General features: G+C 46.4%; 1 protein-coding gene and 1 pseudogene across 12 annotated transcripts in view; both read right to left on the reverse strand.

The window, feature by feature from the left end:
* CUX1 (cut like homeobox 1) overlaps nucleotides 1-26,923 on the reverse strand; it is a 348,486-nt gene that overhangs the window by 125,082 nt on the left and 196,481 nt on the right. For all 12 annotated transcript variants that reach the window (XM_043454973.1, XM_043454971.1, XM_043454970.1 and 9 more), the window contains 4 exons: nucleotides 14,859-14,996; nucleotides 10,947-11,070; nucleotides 7,188-7,264; nucleotides 5,404-5,470 (listed from right to left, as the gene is read on the reverse strand). In XM_043454973.1, coding sequence (XP_043310908.1) covers nucleotides 5,404-5,470; nucleotides 7,188-7,264; nucleotides 10,947-11,070; nucleotides 14,859-14,996 — 406 coding nt within the window. The remainder of the gene's footprint in view (nucleotides 1-5,403; nucleotides 5,471-7,187; nucleotides 7,265-10,946; nucleotides 11,071-14,858; nucleotides 14,997-26,923) is intronic.
* LOC122433637 lies at nucleotides 3,489-3,608 on the reverse strand (annotated as a pseudogene).

Consider the following 26,923-nt stretch of genomic DNA (forward strand, 5'->3'; position numbering starts at 1 on the left):
ATTCCTCCCGCCATGGGCAGTGGCCATCTAAGCCCAACCACAAGCGAACAGCTGCACAGGACAGGGGTGGAGTTGGGGCGGGGGAGCTGTCCGGACCTCTCTCCTGGGGCCCGAGAAGCTGTCTCCCCTCCTCCAAGGCCATCCCAGGGAGCCACTGAAATCTTACCCAACCTGCTCGACATTGCTAGAATCCCCACATTAATGTCAGCTGGGGTGCTAAATCTCTATTTGCTAAGAGAAGGCAGAAGATCTGTACACAGCCTGACCAGCTGAGGAGGAGGTACTTTTTTCACTTAAAAAAAAAAAAAAAAAAGCAGAGAAATAATTCATTTATTTAACCCAGAAACGGTTATAATCTGAAACCCTGCAATCCTCTTACACAACAACTGTTTTGGCAAGCCCCCCGATGTTCCAACAAACATTAAACTGTGCTTGCCATTTGTCTAAGGAATCTTGCATTAATAAACATGAAGAAGAACACTTTTACCTCCCACTCTCAATGACAGGACAAAACAAAGACCAGCTGTATTCATCAATGAAGCCTTGTTCTGCACATAAAGGCTAATTACATTTCGCTTCAAGCCTACACATGGAAAACTTTCCTGCTGCTGTCCCCGCCGCAGCCAGCGGGCCGGCCCAGCTGACGCAGGCCGACGGCTGCACCCAGTCAGCACGAGCTTCCGACAGCCTTGCTGCCTCCGACCTGTGGGCTTCGGTCCCCAGTGGGGGCGGCAAGGGATGGTCATCCCAGTGACATCCTCCCAGGGAGGGAGAGGCAACATGTACTCTTCAAACGTTCTGGGGACATGATGCCATTCAGGCCAGTCTTTCCCAAGACCCGTAATTTCAGAAACACACACACACCAAGCTCAGGGCAAGCTTGTCAGGAACAGCCTCTATTTGCTGACAACAGAAGAGCTGACAGCTGTCACCATGCTGGGAGCTGTGGGCATAACTCCTTATTACCCTCCACTGCCACCCAGAGTTCTGACTGCTATTCTGCCCATTTTACAGGTGAGGAAAGAGAGGCACAGAAATCAAGCAGCTTATCTAAGAACACATGGGGCAGGGACAGTGGACCCGCCACCCCTCCCCACCATGACCCACTCAAAGCCCATGTTCCATGATGCCTCCCCCACCCACTTCCTGTTCTGCATTTTCTGTCGACACTTTTAAAAAAAAGTTGTTTTGGCCTTGCTGCTCAGCATGGATCTCAGTTCCCCGACCAGGTTGATCAAACCTGTGCCCCCTCAAGTGGAAGTGTGGAGTCTTAATCACTGGACTGCCAGGGAAGTTTTTTAAGAAAGCTTTTTAAGAATCTCTCCTTTGAGAAGGGAGAAAATACATTGTTTTGAAATGTTTTAAGACCACTTGTGAGGAGCTTGGGACCTGGTCGGCTTCTACTGGTAAGTATTAGACTAGATGGAAAGTTGTCTAGTCAAACACAGGACAAGTAAGTCAGGCCGGAAGCAGACAGTAGAATGACAGACCTTTCCCAGAAAATGAAAAGGGAGGGAAATGAGAGGTGGAGCGTGGCGGGGGGCGGCTCTGTGTGGGAGCTCTAAGACTGAAGTGATTGTTTCTGAAGTTAAAAGAAAGTAGCAATTATTATCTCAGGCCATTCTCTACATTTTTTATGGATTACTTCCTCTGGGAACCATCTACACTAAGGGTTGGGCCCTCAGCTGCCCTGTGTTAGACGTTTGATTCTATTAATATTTAGAATTGCTAACCTCCATCTGGGGCTTCCCTGGTGGTTAACCGGTAAAGAACCTGCCTGCAATGTGGGAGACTTGGGTTTGATCCCTAGGTCGGGAAGATCCCGTGGAGAAGGGAATGGCTACCCACTCCAGTGTTCTTGCCTGGAGAATTCCATGGACAGAAGCTACAATCCATGGGGTCACAAAAAGTTGAACAGGGCTGACCCCCTTCTGAGTCTCTGTCCAGGCCCGGTGCCCACCATGCCCACCTGCCCGGCAGATCAGCCTGTTGGAGCTCCAGGCTTGTCCCCCAGGTGACTGGCCTTGCTGCCTGGTGTTTTCACAGACAGAGCTCCTTTGCCTCCAGCAACCCCTGACTCCAGCACATCTTTGTGCATCAAATCACAGGTCACTGCCTACAGGAAGGCCCCCTTGACAGCCTTTCCTTTGGCTCCAGCTGGGTGGGGCCTGTACTGGAGACCCACTATCCCCCTAACCAGCTCCCTCTCCCCCTGGTCCTCCCCTGGCAGTGGGGAGTCCTGGCCAGGGCCCAGAGGAGGGTAAGGTCAGGGGTTGCTGGTACTGCCCTGGAGCCCTGTTCCCTCCCAATACAGGCGGAGTGAGGCCTGGCCAGTGCTTGCTCAGGGTGCCGGGATGTAGCTGGTCCTCCCTGTCCCTGTGGCGCCCATGTTAAACTCCCTCCTGACTGTCCTAGCTGGAGGGGGGTGTCTGTCTTCTGTGGACACCCCGATGCTGCAGATGCTATGCTAATGTCCCCCCGACAGCAGGGATGGCGCTTGATTGCAATGCCTTTTCTCCCTGATCCTCCCTGAGGGCCTCCAGGAACGTCAGCAGAGCTGACAGTGGATCTGGGTTGTGCCCATCTGGCTTGCCTCTCTGCGCCCAGGTACACGCCGCACCCCTGCCTCCCAACTCGTCTGAGGAGACGAGGGTTTCCTGCTACGATCACAGGCGGGGACGCACCCTGAGAGCACCTGTGGCCCCGTCAGCGGGTGGTAACAACAGCCCCAGTTTGGAGGCAAAGCATTTTACATGACAGAATAACAGACTCCTTGTTTTTTGATTCTATCCTCCATTTACTCTAGTTCAATGAAAAAGCAGAAGTAATGAGTGGATTTTCACTTATCTGTATTTTTTTTGGGAAAAAAAAAAACAGTTTCTGGCCTTAAGATACACTGATATGATGGGAAGTAGTCTAGAGGTGATTCTCCCTGAGCCTCCATCAACTACTGCCATTTATCAGAGGTCAGCGGGCTCTGATAAGTTCAAGGAGAGGTCTGGGGTCAGAAGGACTGGCCTCTGGTGCTCTCCTGGGTGGCCTTGCTGATTCAGGTGACCTGAGATTTAACAATCTTACCATCAAATGATGCAGCTGGCTGCTAAGGAATGGACTTATGCTGGTTCCCTGCATCTACGAACAGTAACTTAAGGCAACACTGAGGACTGAAAATTACCCTGTCATCTCAGGAGGCACCTCTGACCCTTCCCAGGGAGCAGACCACCTGGGAGGCTGGAATCATCCTTGAGCACTGCACCCTGGCTCCAAGCACAGCAAGGAAAGGCGAGGGATGGGGAGGAGACGCCCTTCCTCCCTCCCCCTGTCCCCGGGCCATCCCGGTCACCACCTTCCTGATATCCTACTTATGACCCAGCTAGCTGGTTGCCACTTGCTAAACAGATTTCACAATCACGACCCACAGTTTGGAAACCATGGGCTTAGATGGGCTTACTGGTTGGCTGTACAAAAGCTGCTGCTTCTTTTTTTTAAGCCTACAGTATCTAGTATTCTCAGGAGGTCTCCCATCCAAGTACTAACCAGGCCCAGACCCTGCTTAGTTTCTGAGATCAGACAAGATAGGGTGCATTCAGGGTGGTATGGCTGGAGACAAAAAAGTTTTTTAAGTGCATAACAAAGCAAACTTTGTTGACTGTAGATATGCAAGATGTATCCGTGCCTTTTCGAAAGAGGTGTGGTTTAACAAACATAAATTAACAAAAACTAAGCAAATAATCCAACATATCAGCCCCCAAAGTCCCTATGAATTTTGTCAGCAAGATGATGTGGATAAGAGTGAATGAATCAAGGAATAAGCAGAACATCTTCAGATTAAACTTTTAGAAAAGAAATGCTATAAACTAAGGTTAGAACTATGTACCAGGTTAAAGTATTAAAAAAAAATCAAATTTACTGAGAAAAACAATCTATGTTGTAGAATAAAGTCTAAGCAGAAATAGTAGAAAAACAAAGATGGCTGGCAGAAGAGGAAACCCAGACACGGACACCTAGGAGGGCCAAGGGGACAGCAGTTGGTGTGGTGCCTCAGAGGATATGTTTACAGGGGTGAGGAACTCTCAGGCTGTGGGCTCAGGGGGGAGGGCATGCCTGTGGCCCATCGACAGTGATGCCTAGGATCAGAAGGGTTAATACCAGAACTGCCAGTTTTCAAAGTGTAATTTTAAGGGTCACGGAACCTTAGAACCAGTCCTTTCTGTACCATCTGAAGTCACATTTCGGCACGCTAGGAGAAGAGGGTGGAGGGTGGAGGATTCCACCAGGATTAGACATGCCAACACTTTGGCCAGAACCACCAAGACTGACTGGGACGTTTTAGTCTCTGTGAGGAGGTTCTCTGCTCATGATTGAAATTGGTTCTGACCACCTGGCCCAGGTAGCTGGGCTCTTGAGGTCTCAAGCTGCTAAACAATCCAGGGCAAAGGTCACCCCACCCCCCCACCATGTGCCCTGAGAGCAGTTGGCCCAACAGCAACCTCTGAGGTCAAGGGTGAGGGTGATCGGACTGAGGAGTGCTGAGTACCAGGGCCCCACGTGGAGCAGGAGCAGGGGAGGAAGGTGGCGCTATTCAGAGCCACCCCCCAAAACCCACCAGTGCCCACTGAGGCCTGGTGTGAGCACAGCAGGAGCTGAGTCCTACTGGAGACACAGCTGTTGGGGATGGGGTGGGGTGGGGTAGGGAGTGGTGGACGGGTGTCTGGGGGAAATGGGAGGAGCCTCCCAGGACAGGAAAAAGTAGTACAGATGCTAGCCTGGCGTTTTCAGGGAACAATCTGTTGCTTCTTTATCTTTCTTGATTTATGTCAATGCTATTTCTTGCTTGCTGGCTGGCAACAGGGAACATGCAGTGGATCACTGATTCCCTCCCGACAAGACCTTTACTTGATACACCCGCCCAAAGATGTACACACCCCCACTTTGTGTCTGCAACGGACACCCAGGTGGGGTTTGAACAGATACATCTGTGTGGGAGTGGAGGCTTTGGGCACGGGTAAAACCTGGTGCTATTGCCACAGACCAAGCTCCACAAAACATCCCAAGTATCACATCTTCTCTGTGCTGACGCTTTCCCAAAATTTCTTAGAAAAAGGCACAGTGGTGACCCGGCTTCACAATAATTAAGAAAAAAGTGTCAGTTGGAAGGGCTGTCCTGAGAGCACCAGACACAGCTAACTGTCACATCCTGGCTTTTAAACTTCTGCAAGGAAGTCACGGGAACGACACTCTGTTCTTTACAGCAGCTCAGAGACCAAGTATCTTCTAAACCATGTACCACTTTGCAAAGCCAATCAACAGGAGGGCGAAGCAGGGAGATCTTTCATGGATTAGCAATACTGGGAGCAACCTGACCAAATGCACGCGGACAGAGGGAGATGGGCAGAGACTTACTTGGCAGTAATTTCTTCATCATATTTGGTTTTCAGGTCAAATAATTCTGTTTGAGTTTTTTCCAGGGCTGAAAGGCAGAGGACATAAAATCATGATGTAAGATACTAATTGTTCCTATTAAATCAGAAAGAAAAAAATCATATTCTCATTTCAAAGGAGGCAAAGATTACAAAAGTATCACAGAATGGAAAAGAACAATCCCCTTCCACTGCTGCTTCATTTCATCCCATGAGCCTCTAATTAGGTAAATTCCTGCTTTTAAATAAATTTCACTATTTAAAAAATATTTCCATATATAATTGCATATATGTTTAAGTGTATATACATATATATATTTTATTTTTACCCACTCCCATAAATTAAAAATATATAACATATGTATATTTTTACCCTCCCCCCCACCCCCCCATAAATACTGACGGTAAAGAATCTGCCTGCAATGCAGGAGACCAGAGTTTGATCCCTGGGTTGGGAAGATCCCCTGGAGAAGGGAATGGCAACTCACTCCAGTATTCTTTTTTTTTTTCCAGTGACACTCCAGTATTCTTGCCTGGAGAATTCCATGGACAGAGGAGCCTGGTGAGAAACAGTCCATGGGGTCCCAAAGAGTAGGATATGACTGACTGAATAACACACATGCACTCGTAAATAGGATGATACAAACATCTTCTGAGATTTGCACTTTGCCCTGAGCAGAAGCATGGAAATCTCTCTATATTGGGGCATGACAGTGACAGTAACAATTTAGCTCCTGTACAGGGCTTGCCATGGGCCCAGGGCATCAGGATACCTTGAAGGGAAGGTGCTGGGTAAGTAGCTGGGACGTTCCAACTTCAGATAAATACTACCCAGCTGGCCTCCCAAGAGGCAATTACTTTCCCATCGATACTGAGAGCGTGATTTTTTTCCTATACTCTCACCAACATTGGATATTATCAATTAAAAACTTTTTTTTGACAGTCTGACAGGCAAAACAATCTCTTGCTGATTTAATTGGCATTTCCCTGTCCGTTCAAAATTAACATTTTTTTCATATGTGTATTGGCTGTGTGTTTCTTCTGTAAACTGCCTGTTTCCATCCTTAGCCCCTTGTTCTCCTGGACTGTTCATCTATTTTTATTGACTTTCGGGTGATCTTTATATTTGGGGGATCTTATGTGTCTGAATTTGTTGTGATTATTTTCTCCCACTCTGTCATTTTTTTTTTTAAACTTGGATTATGATGTCTTCTGTTATTTTTCCACATTTAAATTAAATATATAGTCCCATTTCTCTTTCAGAACAAAAAGAAAAAAAAGGCAAAAAGAAGTTTAAAGAAAAACCTGAGCAAAGATTTTTGGGTACTTTTGCAGTTTTAAAGGTCTGCTATTACTGTTCTCCTTAACCTCACAGGGTAGAAATAATGGTTTTTTCCCCCATTATCATTCCAAATGACAAGTCAGCCCTTGACAGTTCGGTGATTTAGATGAGTTTGTTGGAAAAAGAGCAGGAAGAAAGGATGGTTCCTGGCAGTGATGTAAATGGAGTTCGCAGCCTCCCACCTTGCCGAGCAGGACTCAGAGTGGTGGGTGACTCATGCAGCCGAGGTGGGAAGGGGCAGGGTTGGGGGGGCGGGTGGTGTCTGAGGCACACTGGGGTGTGGGCTGGCTCCCTCCCTCCTCCAGGCTCACCACAGTGGCGGGGCGACAGGTGTCAGGGGGACCTGCAGGGACTGGGAGGTGGAGGAAGCCTGTCCTGGGTCAGTTTGGCTGGCAGCAGCCTGACGGGCAGGCAGAATAGCACACCTGTTTGCAGAGTCTGGACTTTATGCTCGGCTTCTTCTAGCTTTGAGGTGGTGGACATCTGGGTCTCCTGCAGCTTTCTGAAAAGGAAGAGGAGGAAGTCAGATTGGTCATCTTGTTGAGCAGCTCACATGTCTTGTGGTTCTGGAACTATGGCCATGAGCTGCCTTTACACAACTGGTGACAGGCGTGCGGCAAGGTACCACTAGTAACGCCACGAGCCCTGATGCCCTGACCTTTAACCCCCTGACTCTTACCCACACGTCACCCTCCAGGGGAGGTGTACTTCCTGTGGGACCTGATGCGAGGCAATTGATGTAGAAGGCTATCCTAAATGCAGCTTATTCTTGAAATGCCAGTTATTTTAAAAAAAGAAAGAAAAGAAAAATCATCACGCACTCATTGTTTCCTGAAGTTAGCCCGAAAGAATGATGCATTTACATTTTGCTGACACAATGAAGGAATTTGTTGGAATAAAGGATGTACTGAAGAGATGTGACAGCTGCTCCATTTCTGTTAGAATGGAATGCGAATGCAAGGCTAATACCTAATGGGGACATGCTGAATGTCTGCAGCCACATTCCATGTATTTATATTTCCCAGGATCTCCAGATGAATTCCCTGGTCAATAAATAGCATTCTTTCCTCCTCATCGGCAGAAAAATCTCTAAAAATAAGTTTATTATTTTTACATCGTTTGAATGTAACACATGCTCTCATGAAGAAGAAACCTGGGAATATGGAAAAGTAGAAATGGCACAGTTAAAAAAAGACACCCAAATTTCCATCATCTGTGGAAAAGCACTGCTCGAATTTGCACCTATTTCAATTATAAAGCTAATAAATGCTCTGTGTTGAAAAAAAAACCCACAAATATTATGGAAGGTAAAATGTTCTTTCTATATCTTGGCTCTATTTGCACTCCTCAGATAGAGTTCTTTTGTAGCTCTTTAGAATTTTTCTTTATTTATAGAAATACAATGTAATATGTAATGTACTGTAGCATAATATAAACTCAGATGTGATATATTACAATGTATATAAACAGAAAACCCTTTCTTTTCACACAAAAGGGATCAGGGCACATGTGCTATCCGGTAGCTAGCTTTTTCACTTATCTCAGTACTGTGGAAATAGTCTACCCTAGCATATATAGCTCTTTCCCATTCTTATTAAATAACTGACTCCACTCAGCTTCTCTGGGCATTTAGATGACTTATCAAATTTCTTTCTACTAAACAATTCTACAGTGATCATCATAGGTATTGTTGCATAATTCTGACAGTGAATTCGTTGAATAAAATTCAAACAGAGGAACTACAAGGAGAGAGGGTATGTGCAATTGTTTTTGTTGTTTTGATAGATATTCAGAAACTTTCCAACAAAAAGAACCTCACCAATTTAAACTCTTGCCAACAACATTCGAGTGTTCTGCTGTGACAACACTGGATAAAACTAAACTTAGTTTTACTGTGGAATAAAGCTGAGAATTTCTCTTTGTATGAACTGTCTGCTCCTCTCCTCTGCCCATTTTTTGTAGTGCTGACTTCTTCTTATTAACTTTTAAGAGCTCTCTGTTTGCAAGGAAAATTAGCCCTTTCTTTTACATGGTGCAAATATTTCTTCCCAGTTTTTTGATGGTTTAAAAATGTTATTCATCTTTATTTGTTTTTAAAAGTCTGTATGAAATTTTAGGCAGTCGTATTTATATAAATTTTCTTAGAAAATATATAAATGCTTAGAAAGATTTCTCCATTCCAAAATCATTAAAAACAAAGTAAATGCCCATGTTTTCTTCCCATATGTATATGATTTAATTACTGACATTTAAACCCTAATCAATTTCAATATTTTGGTAAAGAATGAGATAAAGATCTAGCTTTATCCCCCACCCCCAGTTGTCAACTATTTGTATCTTTCAATATAATCAATCTTTTAACCTAATTTGAAAAATCAACTTAATAATATTAAATTTCTATAGGAATTTATTGTAACACTTCTATAAAGCATGACTTTGTGCAGATGTAACCACATTGTCTATAATTCTGTATTATGCATTTTTCACTCCATATTATGCCAGGTACATTTCTGGGGTTACTGCAAATTCAACAAAACTATCTCTTATGTATCCATTTCTTGTTGGCAGGGCATTTCAATGACTTGCATGTCCCCTGTCCCCCAGTTTTCAGTAATATGGTGAGAAATCTCTTTGGGCATAAAGTACTTTCTGAGGAGACATATTTAGCCGCAGTTCCACACCTGCTAAGTCGCAAGTCCACTCATCCTGAGCCCTGACTCTGTGGGGCTCTCCCAGCAGTATGGGTGTGGCGTTCCCTGCAGAGCTGGGCTTGACCTGAGGGACTGGCTTTGGTCCTGCAGCAAGGACCTTGGGAGGCCAGGGTACAGCGGTGGGCTGGGCTCCGGCCCCACCTCTGGGTGCCTGGGTGGGAGAGTGGGGGCAGGTCCCTAACCTGAGGCCTGGTCTCTCCACCTGAAAAATGAGACCGTCGGCTCGGCAGGTCTGTCCTGGGCACTAGGTGAGACGATGCCCCGAGAGGGCCTGGCAGTGAGTGCAGCAGGCATTCTTCCTCTTTTCTGAATGAAGCCAGCTTCACGGTGCCTCAGAGAGGCCTTACTGACGCCCGAGAGCTCCACCGGCCTGCCTCATGGAAGTCTGAGCAGCTGCTTCCGAGTTCACAGGAAACAGCCACAGGGCACCATCGTGGGCCTGCCTCTCACTTGTAACCAGACATGTAGTGCAAGCCTCTCATTAATGGTCTCAGGATTCTCCATGGCAGGCTGAAATTTTTACACCTTGGCTTCACCAAAGTTCTGAGAGCCTGACTTGTGCAATTTGAATTGGTGACTTCAACAGTCCTTACGGTTTTCACAGGAAGCTAACTTTCATTAGGTCGTCACACTAGCTGAAAACCCAACTTGTTATTTGTGGCAAAGTTTTGGGTGAAGCAGGCCAGTGGAAACCTAACACTCACAACCCCTAGATGGTGCATGAACATATTTTACTGATACCAATGCCAACAAACCAAGATATTGTGTGTGTGTGTGCGAGAGATAGACAGAGACAGAGGGAGATGTTAAATACTAAAATTCCACTGAAGAAGGTAGTAGGAGCTCGGGGTCACCCAAGGCTTCCTAGAGAGGACAGGCAGCAGGGGACCATCCTGCCCCTCTCATCTCACCTCGGGTACAGCCCCATGTGTCAACCACACAAGCTTCGTGCTCAAGCTCCACCTCACGCAGCCCCGACAGACACACCCTTGGACCACCAGACACCCCATTCACCAATGGGGAGAGACTGTTACACTTCATTCAAGCCCATCTTACAAATAACAGAACAAGGGACACCTATGGTTTTCAAACAAAATTGTGCCTTAGAGCAGGGATCCCCAACCTCCGGGATCTAACGCCTGATGATCTGAGGTAGAGCTGATTTAATAATAAGAGAAATAAAGTGCACACAATAAATGGAATGTGCTTGAATCATCTTGAAACCATCCGATCCCCACCTCCCTAATTCTGTGGAAAATCTATCTTCCACGAAACTGGTCTCTGGTGCCAGAAAGGTTGGATGCCACTGCCTTAGAGCTCCTAGGATTCTGGTTTCCAACCTGGGCTTATTTCATGGGATTGCTTTATGAAAAAAAACAAAACAAAACAAAACAACAAAACTTGTCTTGTGATATAAACAAGTAAAACCTTACATCCGCACATGGGTGCCTGCAGACCCCAAAACATGCTCACCTCTCCTTTTCTGCAAAATCATTTTGTAACTTTTGTTCCTTTTCGAGAGCTATGGTCTCAGCCTGGTTCTTCAGAGTCTGTTCATATTCTCGGATTTTCTCTTTAAGTGCTTTTATCGTAACCTCTGCAGAAGGGGGGAAAAAAACTCCAGTAAGAGAAGCATGGTTCCACAAGGCTATATATACTAGGCTTTTGTAACCTAGGAGGATCGGTGTGTTTTAAACTTTAGCTCTTCAACTCTGACACAAAATCAATGGTTACGAGTCCCTTCGGAGACCTTTTACTCCCTAAATGTTAAATTGAACTTTAAACATTTAGGTTGAGGAGGATCAATGGATTTTGCTGGGAATAAGAACTATGTCTCTAATACAACTTAAGAAAAAGGGGGGGAAATCAATGCTAAAATATAATATCATCTTATTGATGAATTTGAAATTAGTCTTCTACTGAGGGAAGATTAATAATGTTTTAGTGCAGGTTTAAGTACTTTCTTACAAAGACAACAGTTCATAATTGTGTGCACATTTTGGAAGAAGCCTACAGACCTCCCTGGCTGTGGGCTGCAGCCCTGCTGTTTCACAAGTGATGAGACACATGGTGCACTAAGTGGATCCGGGGCACGTCTCCTTGGCTGGAAGGGACTAGTCCCAGAGCTTGGATGCCAAGAGCACCTTCCACCCTGGTCAGAGTCTGGCAGACCTGGGCTGCGTGTGCAGAGTAGATGACTTAGGGCCCAGGGGAGCCACGTCGGAGGGAGAGCGAGTGCCGGGGGGAGGCAGCAGTGCTGTGAGATGAAGCCCTGTGGTGTCTGGTGCTCAGGACACAGGGCTTCCTGGGTGGCAGGGCCCCCCCTGGAAAGCCCAGGATCCCCTCTCCACCAAGTGTGTGTTTATGACAGTTGCTTTATGGGCCCAAAATGGGAACACAAGAGCAGATGCAATGAACAGGGCAGGGTCCTAACTCAGATCCGTTGGTGGCTAGGGCAGCATTGCTCTACCTGCCTCGACATGGACACCCCCACCCCATTGGGGGGGCTGGCCGGCCCCCGGCCGAGTACTGCAGCCCCAGCTCCAAGGTGAGCAAAGCCCTTGAGGGAATACACTTGCTCAGATGAGGATCCACCGCACAGGAGGCAGGACTGAGTGCCTTGGAGGTCCCAGCACCCGACACGGTGGGTGCTCAGTGGGCTGAGCAGGGTAAGGCCACAAAGGGGCTGCGACAACAGGGCCCCAGGGTCACGTGACAAGGTCGCCTGCCAGGTCTCTGCTCATGTAAGTGCTTGGACTGGTGGCCTTGGCCCTTTGGGCTGTCACTCACGTTGGCTTCCACTCCCTGAGCTGCATGGACACGCTGGCCCAGGCAGGAGCTTGACAGCCGGGCGTTCGTGCCCACCTGGCTTATGGAGAAAAGCTAGAGGCTCTTTTGCTAAAATAAGAAACTGGCACTATTCTTTAAATGAAACCAGGGGGATCTCCTCGGAGGAAGAGAAAGGGAATTAAGACCAGTGACCCTGGCAAGGCATCTGAGAGACGAATAGGGGGCTTCCTGCCTCTCGGGCTGAGTGTTTGAGGCTTGGAAGAAATGCCCTGTAAGCACAATGGTTGGTGATACACGAGTGAAGGGGTGCAGGCTGGGAGGGAGTGGAGCGTGTCCAAAACAGGCACATGACAGGTCACCTCTGGAAACACCTGCATATGCTCTCTAGTCAACAGCCTACGGGCTATAAACAGACGGCATCTCTGCTTTGAACAATGGGTTGGAGACATCTGGGCAGTTCCTGACCCACCTACGCTCCTTCCAGAGGAGTTTGGGGTGCTAGCTGGGAGCTCCACTCGGTCTGGTGGGGTCCCTTTACCACCCCCACCCAGGGCAGACTGCTTGGTAAGCCAGGGGTGACTTGTCCTGGAGCCTCTGTCCCTCCTCTGGTACCTGGGCCTGGGGCCAGGACACTGCCCTGGGTGTGTCCCGGCTGTGCCCCTCCATGTGAGTGGAGCGAGGTGGGGGGGCGGTTAGCTTAGGGGGAGGGCAGGGCGAGCAGTGCAGAGGAGCAGAGGACACTCAAGAGCTCTGCTCCCACTGCAAAGTGGTGGCAACCAAGGGACCCTGGCCCGGTCTGCCAGCCTTGGAGCCTTTGTTCTTAAGGCATGGGCTCTGCGTTTCTACTTTTTTAGCTGCGCCTCAGGGCTTGTGGGATCTTAGTTCCCCAAACAGGGATTGAACCCGTGCCCCTTGCAATGGAAGCATGGAGTCCTAACCACTGGACCGCCAGGAAAGACCCTTGGGCTCTGCCTTTCATTTGAAAATGCCCATCAGGTGAGACCTTTGTGGGAGGCGATGGCCTCACACTGGGCAACTGGCCCCTGGGGTGGGGTGGGTGGTGAGGCAGGTGGGGAGGGGCAGCACGCCTTCCACCAGAATCAAACCAAACTGACGGAAACCCAGGTGGTGGATCTATCAAAATAAGATGGCAGGGGTCGCTGGAAGGAAACAACAAGCGCTCCCCCTTCGGGTTGTGCTGCAGAACCAGAATTTCTGGGTTCTCTTTCCCCTGAGCGTGGGTGATTCTGACCAGAGCCGGGAGGGAGCACTTCTCTCACTGGACCCCCCCACCTCCTAAGTCCACACCTTGCTCCCCAGCAGGACCGAGCTATCTCTCCAGTCCATAGCCTCTCCGCTCCCTGTGGGGCCAGGATGAGGGGGCATCCTCCAGGACGGGGCCTTCAGGCCTGTTGCCCTCAGTGTTCAGGCCTGGACTGTCCTGCCTCTTCCTGGGTCCTTTCCGTGGATGATCCCTCCTTGCCAGCCTGGGTCCAAAGGTCTCAGAACCCAAGGATGCTCTTAATTTTTAAATTTTTCTTTAAAAAGCCTCTCTTCCCTTCTTTTTTAAAAAAGATTTCTCTTGATGTTGACCATTTTAAAGTCTATTGAATTTGTTACAGTATTGTTTCTGTTTTATGTTTTGGCTGTGAGGCAGGTGAGATCTTAGCTCTCCAACCAGGGAGTGAACCCACATCTTCTGCATTGGGAGGTGAAGTCTCAACCACTGGGACTGCCAAGGGAAGTCCTCCAAGGATGCTTTTAAAAATCGTCATCAAGTAATTCCTTCTGTAGCCCTCAGGGGAAGTCCCTCAAGCAGGCTGCTCTCTTTTCTGTCACCTTCCTCACCCACACCCCAAACAAAACCAAAGAGGTTCATTTCCACTTGGACTTGGCTCAGAGACCTGCTGCGGTTGTCAGATGGGGCGGCGGCTTTTCTCTGAGACATGGAAGCCTGACTGGGACACATCTGGATCTTAGGTCTAGGAGAGAGTTCTCTAGTCTTCCTTGGCAGGAAAAGCCAGGCAACCTTTGCCCTCTCTCCTTGTTGACAGCTGGACAACCACACCAAGAGGCTAAATTTTGTTTTCCTCCGTTAGATTCGTCATGGAACAGGCGACGCTGACGAGGACACGGGGGTTCTTAAGTGTGGGGACATGCAGCCTTCGTCTAAAGCCTTAATGTGTTGGCAGCAATTATTAAACCACTTACTGGATGTGGCCCTTTGATCATAAGCTGTCTGACAGGTGCCACCCGCAGGCAACACATTCGTCTTTTAAAGGCAGACCCTATCACACGATGATTCAGGAAGAACTTTTAAAGACTCCGAATCTGTCCCATCAGGGAGGCAATAAAATCATATGTGGTCATAGTGTGGAGGAAAAGCTTTCCTTCTCAATAGCTAAGTGTTATTTTCTCTCTGTAATGCCCCGCCCGGACTCTATGACATAGGTGACAATCAGAGCTAGTCCCAACAGTATGGGTAAAGTAATTTAAAAAAAGAAGGAAAGAAAGAAAGAAAAGAACAGAAAAAAAAGGAACAGAAGAAAAAAGAAAGAAAAGAAAAAGTAAGGAACAAACACATCTTCCACCAACCTTGATTTTTCACTTCGGCGAATTCCTTGTTGTACTCTTCGAGAGTTTCCCTAAGCTTTTGGTTCTCCGTCTCAATGTCGTGCAGGCGCTGCACTTTGAGCTGGAGCTGCTGCCCAAGGTCCAGCGCGGGAACAGGGTCTGCAAGAGAGGGACACACGGGTCACCCTCCTCCGGACACGCTTGAGCCACCCTTGCAGAGGCTTGGAGCAGGTCACCTGGCTCCCAGGCTGTCAGCTTCCCGGGGCCCCGCTGGGTGGACAGGGTTCGTCTCTGCAGCCACTAAGGGATGTGCGGGTAGAACCCAGTACATGAGAATGGGGTGAGATTGACCATGGGCTCCCTGGGATCTGCCCACTGCCCTGACCTGGTGTGACACTTGAAGGATTTTTCATTCCCTGATCTGATTGGAAGAGAGAGACATAAACACGGTGGCTGGTGGGGCAGGCAGGGGTAGTGGGGGAGCCTGGAAAAATCACCCAGCACCCGCTTGGAGAAGGCACTGAAAGCCTCAGGTTTCTAATAATTCTTGTGAAGCTGGTAATGACACCTGCTACCTGGAGAGAATCTGCTCATCACAGAACACTTTTTACAGACATTTTCTCATTTGAGCCCGAGGACAATCCTGGGAGAGAGATGTGTGACATGTATCTCATTCTTTACACAGAAGTCGGAACTAAAGCTCAGGGAGGCAGGGTGATGTGTCCAGGTTTCCAGTTGGTTAGTAGGCAGAGGGGTTTCCCTGGTGGCTCAGTGGTAAGGAATCTGCCTGCCAATGCAGGAGACGTGGGTTTGATCCCTGGGTCGGGAAGATCCTCTGGAGCAGGAAATGGCAATCCATTCTGGAATTCTTGTCTGGGAAATGCCATGGACAGAGGAGCCTGGTGGGTTGTAGTCCATGGGGTTGCAAAGAGTCAGAATGACTTGGCAACAATAACAACAGGAGGCAGAGAGAACTCAGACCTAGGTCTGTGAGATCAGTGATCATCCTTCCAATGAGGAAGGTCCCCTGAGGGGGGCTCTTGTAAGATAATCCCCTATTCAGGACAGGACCATTTTCTGTCATGGCCATCCTTTAACTGATGAAGCACGCTCAGGGACAGTCAGGGTTTACTAGCTGGTGATCTGAAGACAGGAGAACCCTGAGTTTCTGCTCATGGTGGCTCTGCCTTTTGTGAGAGGCATAGCTGGTGACCGAGCCATGGTGACCTGTACCGGGCCACTGAGCCAGCCAGCCAGGAGGCTACCCCACGGCTAGTTATAGTACAAACAGTAGGAGAATGGAGATCTAGGCCAGTTATGAGAGGTCTTATAGACAATTCAATGTGCTACCCACCTTCAGATTCCTTACAAAAAAACTGGATTAATTAGGTAAACCACTGACTGAAACCACCCATCCTGGCCCAGAGACGATAGTAACCACTTGACATGAATAATCTTACAACAGGAGGTCCTGATAAGAAACTAACAAGCTACCACCACTGGAAGAATTCGGGAAGGGTCCAAAGGAGAGAGGAGACGCCAGTCCGTATGTCCTACCAACCTCCCAGAATCCTCGTAGGAATCCATCTTGGAAGAGCAAAGCGTGCACCACCAGGAAGGACCCTGAGTTGGAATGACTGGCCAGAAGCCTGGAAACGAATCCCCTCACCAGAAAACCCGAGACTGTGAGCCACGTGGCAGAGCGGTTCTCCTGGGCTCCCGACCTTGACGCTCTCTTCCTGGGCACCCCTTCCCAACGAAGTCTCTTGCTTGTCAGCATGTGTGTCTCCCAGGACAATTCATTTCCGAGTGTTAGACAAGAGCCCATTCTCGGGCCCTGGAAGGGGTTCCAATTCCTCTAACGGATTTGGACCTAAAATTGGACACGGTGGACATAGAAATTTACGGTACTAGTGAGGTCTTTGCCTTTACCATTAATTCAGCACAAAATGGAGATATATTCTTCTGGCATCAACTGGGTCTTTATTTTTATTTCTGCTGCACTTATAATCCACCTGCCGGGCCCCAGTGGGGCACTTCCTCTAGGACCCTCGGGCCCTGTCAGAGCAGAAGCATACCCGAGTCTGCTGGGCTTAGAAGAGATTGCGGAAGATATTTCTGGTATGGACGCCAGCATCACTTGTGAGACGGCTGCAAAGATTTAGTCTCTGGGTGAGGAATGCTAAACACCAAGCCCAGTGGATCAACAAGGGTATATATTCAAGCGCTCACTTAATTTTCAAATACCAGAGCTGTTAATTTTTCAGACCACCCCTGGTTCCTGGAAGGGAGGGCTCGGCCTACCATGCCTCAGTTGGCACAGCCACCAGGAGCCAGGAGCACTCTGAGATGCCAGTGTCTTCATGGGGTTTACAAAACGCAGGCCCCAGGGCTCGTCCAGTACAGCGTCCAACGCCGTTCATCAAGTGAAACCCCAGAGGCTGGGCACTGATTCTGGGTGTATATACAGCTTATGACTACATCACTGCTTTCTCATTTGTGACCTCTCATGATTATTTTTATCAGCATTAAAATATTTATATTAAAGTAGATCTCAAAAAAAAAATAAAGTAGATCTCAAAAGCTATTTCAGGGATATGGTTCCTTGTTAGTAGGAGTGGCAATAATACTATAGAATGAACATCCTCAGAACATTTCAGGTGCAGCTTTTTATTTTTAAATTTCAGTATCTTCCCTGGACACCTTCCCACCCCCTTCTCCTCTCCCACCATGGTCTCATGCTGGGCAAATGGCCTGAAGGAGATAAAGCAGCATGCCCTTGGCTCCCTCCACGTACGATGACAACTTGAACTTGAAACAGAGATCAGAGAAGAACTGAGGAGAGGAGAACCACTGTGCTTCTATTAAATTCTATGAACGTCAACTCCTGTAGGCTTCCCGGCACAACTGCCAGTCCAAATTATATTTTTGAAGAGCTAAGCTAGTGTACTGCCCTCCATCCCCAAAACTTCTGCTGACAACTCTTCCAGTCCATTCCTTTTAAGAAGCCAGGACCCACTGTGTCTGCTTCGAATAAAAAAATACTTTCCCTCATTTGATTCAGCAAGGAATTCAGTGACATATAAAAATAGCATGCACACTGTCAAGTCAATGGTAACTAGGACCTTTAGACAAATTTTCAAAGCATTATATTGTAAATGAAAATTCTGGCATGCTCATAATTATTCATTATGGCATGTATATTTAATTTAACACGATTAAAGGTTAACGCCTAAGTAGCAAAACTGGTCAAAGAATAAAGAATGAACTGGATTCAAACATCTCTATGCATTAAACTTCAAACTTTACTACAGTACAGTTGAATGACTCAACGCCTACAGCATTTGAATATTGTTTTGGATTATGTAAAAGGCATTGCTAAAGTACCTCTTAGGCTTAATTTTTATTACTTGTATTAAAGGAACAGCTAATTACCACATGACAATATAATGACTCTAGCATGTTTGGGCTAGAGACCAAAACAATGAATTTCGGCATGCCAAACCCCAGCCTGCATGTTAATCTAGGGGAAATCATAGCTTTTTGTCTCGTTAATGATTTCCAATGCCATTTAAACCCCACACAAGTATTGTTAGGTCTTATTCTGAACGTCACAAGCCGCCCGTCTCAGCAGCTCCATTAGGGAACTGTCTGGGGGAGGTGAGCGCACACACCCATCGGTGGAACAGGAACACACGAAATCCCTGCCACCTCCTAGTCAACGCGCTTCACTGCCGCTGCCATGCTCCCGACGCAACAAACTTGCAAAGTGTTCTACAGCCATTTCATAGTTCATTCCTGAAACGCTCTTTGAGGCATGCTATAGCTCATTATGCAACACAGGACTCAAAAGAATGCAATTATAACAAACAACAAGACCGTCGCCTGCATGTATTCAGCACCTCCGCCTAAGTACATGGGACATTATCTTGTTAATTCTAGCCATCACAGCCAGAGGTCGGTGGGGAGGGGGCCCTGCAGCGTGTCAGGCGCTGGCGTCTCACTCAGGGAACACAGGGAGGAGAGAAGTCGGCCAGGCAAACAGGTATGCAAAAGTCTAATTAAGATTTCTGCTTCCTGTTCCAGCAGCCAACTAAATTATACTGTCTCTTCAAGTACTAATATAACAAGTCTGTCCTAAGCATCTGTCTGCTCTGGGTAAGACACTGGGGTGGACATCCAGGTGAATCAGGCAGGCCCAACCTCACAGAGATAAACCATGTTCACAAACAACAAATATAAAGCAAAGAGGGCCAAATGGAAGACCGTTTCCAGATGGAGAAACCAGGAAAATTAGACTTTTTTTTAAAAGAGCCAGAGTTTAGACCTGTGGAGACTTTGGGGCAGTAAATTCACATGGAAGGAACAGCATGGAGCTAGAAGCAGGGGAGGGCCAGGTGCAGCCACAGAAACAGTTCAGTCCAACTGCTGGCACCCACGCACACACACTCAGACATCAGTACTGTGCCAGGTGCTGGGGGGACATGACCGTGAACAAGACAAAATGCCTGTTCTCAAAGACTTGACATTCTACTGAAGCGTGGGAGACAGACAGACAGCAAAACCAAACCAAACAGGGTGTTTTCAGGACTGCCAAGCGTGAAGATGAGAGGAGACAGGGTGTGGAGAATGGGGAACGGGCCCTGGAGACAGAGGGACAGCGAGGGACTCTGAGGGGGTGACCCTGGGGTTGAGATCCAGATGTTGGAGAGGAGAGAACGTGGAGGCTCTTGGTAGAGGGAACAGCTATGCAGAGGTCCAGGGGTGAGTGTGAGGAGGCATATGCACGGCCAGAGAGAAGCTGGCGAGGTATGAAGAAAGGAAGGGGAAGTGGCAAAGGACAAGTGGCCAGAGCGGGATCCCTGAGCGCAAAGATTTACAGAAAGATATGAACAAAAGAGAGAGGGAGAGAGACAATGGGAAGAAGAATCGCACTGAATCTCAGAGCTGAAATTACTGCGTTGGAGACGCCCCGCTGCACAGCAGGCGGTGTGTCAGTCTCATAAAAATGGCGTCTACGTGAGCGAAGGGACTGAGTGTGGATTCAACTCTATTGCGACGGACAAAGCCCTCAGAGAACAGGACTCTCGCAAGATGAGCCACTGAGGCATGAGAGGGAAGCTGCCGTGCCATGAAAGGGTTTGTTGGTTTTCTAGTTGCAAAGTATTTAAGAGTTTTAAGCTTAAAGATGAGTTATACAATTTTCTTTTAAAAAGCTAAGTGTTCTAAATGAGCTGCCCTGTTCTGTAGTGGCAGATGGCTATCAGTAATATGCTGCCTAGCAGACATTTAAAAAAATATAAACACATAATCTATGTCTTCGAAGTAAATGTGATGTTTTAATACTTAGTGGGGGGGGGGAACTGCTTCTTGAATGAAACTCATCTACAGACAGCATTCTAAAAGTGGATATTTGGAAATGTTCCCATCATCACATAAACTTATGGGCAAAGACAACATTGTCTACAAAAAAATATCTCAATGCCTCATATCAAACAAGAGGGAGTAGAGAGAAACGGTTTAGAGTGTGGGCCATACTACATGCTACTGAATCTCAGTTCTGCCAGTTACTGGATGTGCAACCTTAGAGAAGCTACTTAATATCTCCATATCTTACTCTCTTCATCTATAAAGTGGGCATAATAATTGTGCCAATATCATTAAGTTGTTGTAAGGATTAATCACCACAATATGTGTATACACAGCCAGGCATGGAGTTAATATTCAACAGATGTTACCTATTATCAATTAACTCAAACCTGAAGAAATATTTATCAAAAGGAGTTTCAAACCCATTTGTTGATGGTATAAAAAAATACAGTATCTTCCGACTAGTTAGCAAGAAAAATTGAATACCAGGGTAAATAAAAATTTACTACCTGAACTTCAACTAATATTTTCTCAAACTGGTATGCAGCTTTCAAAGGTATAAATCATGTTTTTGTAAAGATCGCTAATAATGTACTGGTTTGGTTTGGTTTTATGTATCTTTGTGAGTTATCTTTTCCAGCCATTTATGGCAGTCATTGAAACCAAGAACAAAATGGACAAAACTTAGAGATTTCCACTGCTGACTATGACAGATTAACTGGCACCAGACCTGACCTCTGGCCATAAACTGGAATACTAGGCAATCTAAATGAAACCACCATTTATAGACGTTGAACAACCAGCAGAGCAGGATGGTGATCCCTGAGAGAGGGAACAAGTAAGGTGAGCTTTATGATCACCCTGACTTTCTGCCAGGAAATACTTTCTGGACTGCAGCACAGGCAAGGGGGGAACCCAAGCAGAGCATAATGGTCTTTTGGATTGAGAAGATAGATTTCAGAAGACCAAGAGGCTGAAGTACCTGGAATTTATAGGGCAGAGCACTGGAAAGGAAGGAGATATGCAGAGAAAGAGAGAAATCTGCAGAGGAATAATCTAAAATCTGTTTCTAAAAGATAAGGTACATATGTACGCATCAGGTGAAACTCCTCAAGGCTGGGCAAAGAACTGCAAGGAAGGTTTAAGTCAACAAATCCTAGAATTCACAGAGTGTTAGGAGGCTTCTGAGTTACAACCAGCCTGAGAAGAGAGGCTTGTTGAACAGCCAGGACGTTCAGTGGAAGACACCAAAGGGCCACACCAGAGTGGAGGGCTAAGCTAACCCTAAAGTCAAGGCTAGTTTGGACCTGTCCCCAAAGGCACAGAGCATGTCTCTGAATAATTGAGTGGATCTGCAAGTAATTTAACTGCCTGCCCCAAATATTTCAACACTCTTAAGAAAGACAACAAAATCCAGTTAATAATTAAAATGTCCAACATCCAATCAAAATCAGTTATTAAAAACAGAACCAGAAATTATAAGTGATAATGGAAGTAGCTGACAAAGACTTAAACAATTATTATAAGCATGTTCAAGGATTAAAGAAAAACATGAACATAATAAGGAGAGGAATAGAAGCTATAAAGAGCCAGATAGAATTCTAGAACTTAGAATATCTGAAATGAAAAAAAAAATTTCCTATAATGGCTTAAGCACATTAGACATTGCAAAATAAAAAAGACCATAGAACTAATCCAAAGACATAGTCACAGAAACTACCTAAATAGAAGCACAGAGAAGAGAGTGAAAAAAAAAAAGTTACTAAAACCTCAGCAAGTTGTGAAACAATAACAAACAATCTGACATACATGTCCCCCAAAGTGGTGAGGGATGTATTTGAAAGAAGTGGCAAAATTTCCAAAGAAAGTTATAAACCTCAAATCCAAGAAACTCAACAAGATCCAGGCAGAAAAAGTGCAAAGAACACCAATAAGCAGTCAACTTTCTGAAAAGAAGAATAAAAAGAAAATCTTAAAAGCCAGATAAAAGAAGACTTCTGGGAAGACTCAGTAGTGTTGTCAATTTCCCTCAAATTGATCTACAGATACAGTGGAAACCAGATCAAAATCCCGGCAGGCTTGTTTGTACAAATTGACAAGTCAAGTCTAAAATTTACATAGAAACTCAATGAACCAAAACAATTTTGAAAAAAACAGACCAAAGGTAAAACTTATATATAATCTGATTTCAAAATTGACTAAAAAGGCACAAGAGTCAAGATATTATAATATTAACATAAGGATAGACATTCAGATCAATGAAATAATAAGCTCGACTTCATTAAAATAAAAACTTCTGCTTTTTATACGACAAGAAACTGGGAGAAAACATTTGCAGTGAATATATTTGACAGAGGACTTTTGTATCTAGACTATATAAAAGTTAGAATTCAACAGCAGGCCAAACAACCCATTTAAAAAAAATGGGCAGAAGATTTAAACAGATGCCTTAGAAGTGAAGTTCTATGAAGGTTCAAAAGCATGTCAATAAAAATTTAGCATCATTAGTCATTGAGAAAAACACAAGTTAAAATCACTACGAAATATGCTCTACACTCACTAGAATGTCTAACACCTAAAGCGCTGACAACAACAAATGGTGGAGAGGACAGGGAGCAATTGGAACTCCCACACGTATTGGGGGAGGGGGCTAAAATGACATAACTACTTGGAAAAACCATTCGACGGTTTCTTATCAAGCTGAACATGCACCCACCCTATGCTGCAGGAATTTTAGTCCTAGCTACTTATCTAAGAGAAATGAAAACAAACGTCCACATACAGCTGTCTATGAACACTTAGCAGGCTTATTCACGGCAGCCACAAACTGGAAACAGTTCAAAAGTCCAGAAACAGGTGGATGCGAAGGCAAATTGTTATACATCCACACAGTGAAACACCACTCCCCAGTAAATGTGGATGAATAACCCCCAAAACACCACACTGAGTGGAGGAAGTCAGATGCATCAGAGTACCTACCCAAGGACCCCATTTATGTGAAACTCCAGAAATGATGAACCTAACCTGGGTCAACAGAAAGCACATCAGAGGTTGCTGGCATTTGAGATTGTGAGGGAACTTTTGAGGGGTTATGAATGTTCTGTATCTTGACTGACTGGCCATTGTATCAAACTGTACACAAAACAGGTGTTTTATTGTGTATAGACTATGCCTCAATGAGGTTGATTTATTTTTTTTTCCATTTATTTTTATTAGTTGGAGGCTAATTACTTTACAATATTGTGGTGGTTTTTGCCATACATTGACATGAATCAGCCATGGATTTACATGTGTTCCCCATCCTGAACCCCCTCCCACCTCCCTCCCCATCCCATCCCTCTGGGTCATCCCAGTGCACCAGCCCCAAGCACTTGTCTCATGCATCCAACCTGGACTGGTGATCTGTTTCACGCTTGATAATATACATGTTTTGATGCTGTTCTCTCAGATCATCCCACCCTCGCCTTCTCCCATAGAGTGCAAAAGTCTGTTCTATACATCTGTGTCTCTTTTTCTGTCTTGCATGTAGGGTTATCATTACCATGTTTCTAAATTCCATATATATGCATTAGTATACTGTATTGGTCTTTATCTTTCTGGCTTACTTCACTGTATAATGGGCTCCAGTTTTATCCATCTCATTAGAACTGATTCAAATGAATTCTTTTTAATGGCTGAGTAATATTCCATTGTGTATATGTACCACAGCTTTCTTATCCATTCGTCTGCTGATGGGCATCTAGGTTGCTTCCATGTCCTGGCTATTATAAACAGTGCTGCGATGAACATTGGGGTGCACGTGTCTCTTTCAGATCTGGTATCCTCGGTGTGTATGCCCAGGAGTGGGATTGCTGGGTCATATGGCAGTTCTATTTCCAGTCTTCTAAGGAATCTCCACACTGTTCTCCATAGTGGCTGTACTAGTTTGCATTCCCACCAACAGTGTAAGAGGGTTCCCTTTTCTTCACACCCTCTCCAGTATTTATTGCTTGTAGACTTTTGGATAGCAGCCACCCTGACTGGCGTGTAATGGTACCTCATTGAGGTTCTGATTTGCATTTCTCTGATAATGAGTGATGTTGAGCATCTTTTCATGTGTTTGTTAGCCATCTGTATGTCTTCTTTGGAGAAATGTCTGTTTAGATCTTTGGCCCATTTTTTGATTGGGCCATTTATTTTTCTGGAATTGAGTTGCAGGAGTTGCTTGTATATTTTTGAGATTAATCCTTTGTCTGTTTCTTCATTTGCTATTATTTTCTCCCATTCTGAAGGCTGTCTTTTCACCTTGCTTATACTTTCCTTTGTTGTGCAAAAGCTTTTAAGTTTAATTAAGTCCCATTTGTTTATTTTTGCTTTTATTTCCAATATTCTGGGAGGTGGGTCATAGAGGATCTTGCTGTGATTTATGTTGGAGAGTGTTTTGCCTATGTTCTCCTCTAGGAGTTTTATAGTTTCTGGTCTTACATTTAGATCTTTAATCCATTTTGAGTTTATTTTTGTGTATGGTGTTAGAAAGTGTTCTAGTTTCATTCTTTTACAAGTGGTTGACCAGTTTTCCCAGCACCACTTGTTAAAGAGGTTGTCTTTTTTCTGTTGTATATTCTTGCCTCCTTTGTCGAAGATAAGGTGTCCGTAGGTACGTGGATTTATCTCTGGGCTTTCTATTTTGTTCCATTGATCTATATTTCTGTCTTTGTGCCAGTACCATACTATCTTGATGACTGTGGCTTTGTGTTAGAGCCTGAAGTCAGGCAGGTTGATTCCTCCAGTTCCATTCTTCTTTCTCAAGATTGCTTTGGCTATTCGAGGATTTTTTGTATTTTCATACAAATTGTGAAATTATTTAATGAGGTTGATCTAAAAATACATATATTTTTACTGAGAGCAAAATGTTTTTTTGTACTGCTAATAAAATGTAAATTTTAAGTCCTTTTGAGTCTTCATCACATCCTTTAAAGTCTGTTTTTAGCACATGATTGGCAATGTATTTCATACACTGCTGTAATGACACATGTACATCATTTAAATAAATAAATAGTATATATTGGGGGGTACAAATTTGAATTTTTTTTTTTACTGTTGGGGGACATGAACAAAAGTAGCTCAAAGACCACTCAGACCATGGACTTTGTAGAAAGGATGGACGGAGGAGGTAGAGTCAAGGTGGTGAGAAGTAACAGAGGCCTGGATTAGGGGTGGCTGACGGGGTGAGTGGTCAGATTTGGGGTGCATTCTGGAGGCCAGGTCAGCAGGACTCACTGATAGATCGGCTCTAAGGTGTGAGAGAGGGAAAGGAGAGCAGGCTGACCCCTGCCTTTGTGGCCAAAGCCACTGCGTGCATGGTGATGTCATCTACTTTCTGGTGGCGGGGAGTGGGGGGCGGGGGGAGACGTCATCTAATTTCTGGTGGGAGGTAGTGCTGTGGGGGACCAGCTGCTCTCCTGTGGTCACATGGCGTCTGCAAGCCTGACAGAGTCAGAGTCACCCAGGGAGAGTCTGGGGAACCCACACTCCTGCAGAGGGAGAAAGGGTCTGAAGAGGAGCATAACAGGGTAGGTGGGTTCTGTGGGCACAGTGGACTCTCATATAAAGAGCTGGCCAGTGGAGGGAGAGGCCACCCTCCTCTGAGCATGTGTGTCTTCTCAGTGAAATACGAGGTGTGTGGAGATCAGGGCTGAAGAAAGTGTGAAACAGCACCTGTGAGGGGGATGCTGGGAATAAGGGTGGGGCCCGTCTGGGCAGCTCTGACCTTATGTAGAATAACCGGCATGGTTCTGCAGGGACTTTGGGACACTGGTGTGGATGCCCTGGTCACTGTCACACCAACAGCTCTGGGGCAGGTACGTCCTGGGAGGAGGAAGAGGGTGCCGCAACCACATGAGGGGAGGGGGCCTGAAGGGCTGGGAATTGGGGCTCTGATTCTGTGGGGCAGTGGAGTGCTGGGGTGTGTGTGCAGGAGGGCAGCGGGATGCTGGCTGCTTCTGTTGTGAGGGACTGCACAGACTGACACCCTGGACCCCAGTCCACCTGTGTGCAGAAGAGCGGGGGGATGCGGCCCGTGAGTGCCAAGCCTGTGACGACATCAGAACGCAGCAGACGTTCCCCTCCGCCAGGGCACTCTGGGCTAATGTAATCATACGATTACATAATTAACCCAGCTGTCTCATTAAGAAAATCAACTGGAATTCAGGGCATAATTAGTCATACAGCAATTAGCATGCTGATGAGCAACTGATGAGAAGCTGTCTAGATAGCGCGTGTGCCAGGACCACCCCAGTCACAGCAGAGGGGGGAAGACGCCACCCCCACCCCCCGCCCCCACTGCAAGCCAAGTCACCAAGTCACCACCAGTGAGTTCTCCCGCTGGGCTGGGGGATGGGGACAGGAGTCCAGAGGGAGAATCCTGAAGATGGGGCGGCAAGCGCCTCAGATGCCCATCTTGTCAGGCTGGCCTTTCCTCAGCGCGTGTGCAGCTGCTTGCTCGGCTTGCAAACATTCCGCTCCTTGGGCCCCAAGTTTGTTCCAGGCTAGTCGAGGAGGGTGGAGAGACGGCCTCCTCTTCCAGCTACAGTCACCCCAGCACTGGTTAGAGCCTGACCAGCCCCTGGCCCCTTCGGACCAGCTCTGGTCCTGCAGCCCAGCAGGAGGGTTGGGGGCACCTGCCACCCACAGCTTCACCCCACGGCCGAGGCCCCATCCCTCTCCTCTCCTGTCAT

The sequence above is a fragment of the Cervus canadensis genome, chromosome 32, assembly GCF_019320065.1.
Source record: "Cervus canadensis isolate Bull #8, Minnesota chromosome 32, ASM1932006v1, whole genome shotgun sequence".
In the NCBI taxonomy this organism is placed as follows: Eukaryota; Metazoa; Chordata; class Mammalia; order Artiodactyla; family Cervidae; genus Cervus; species Cervus canadensis.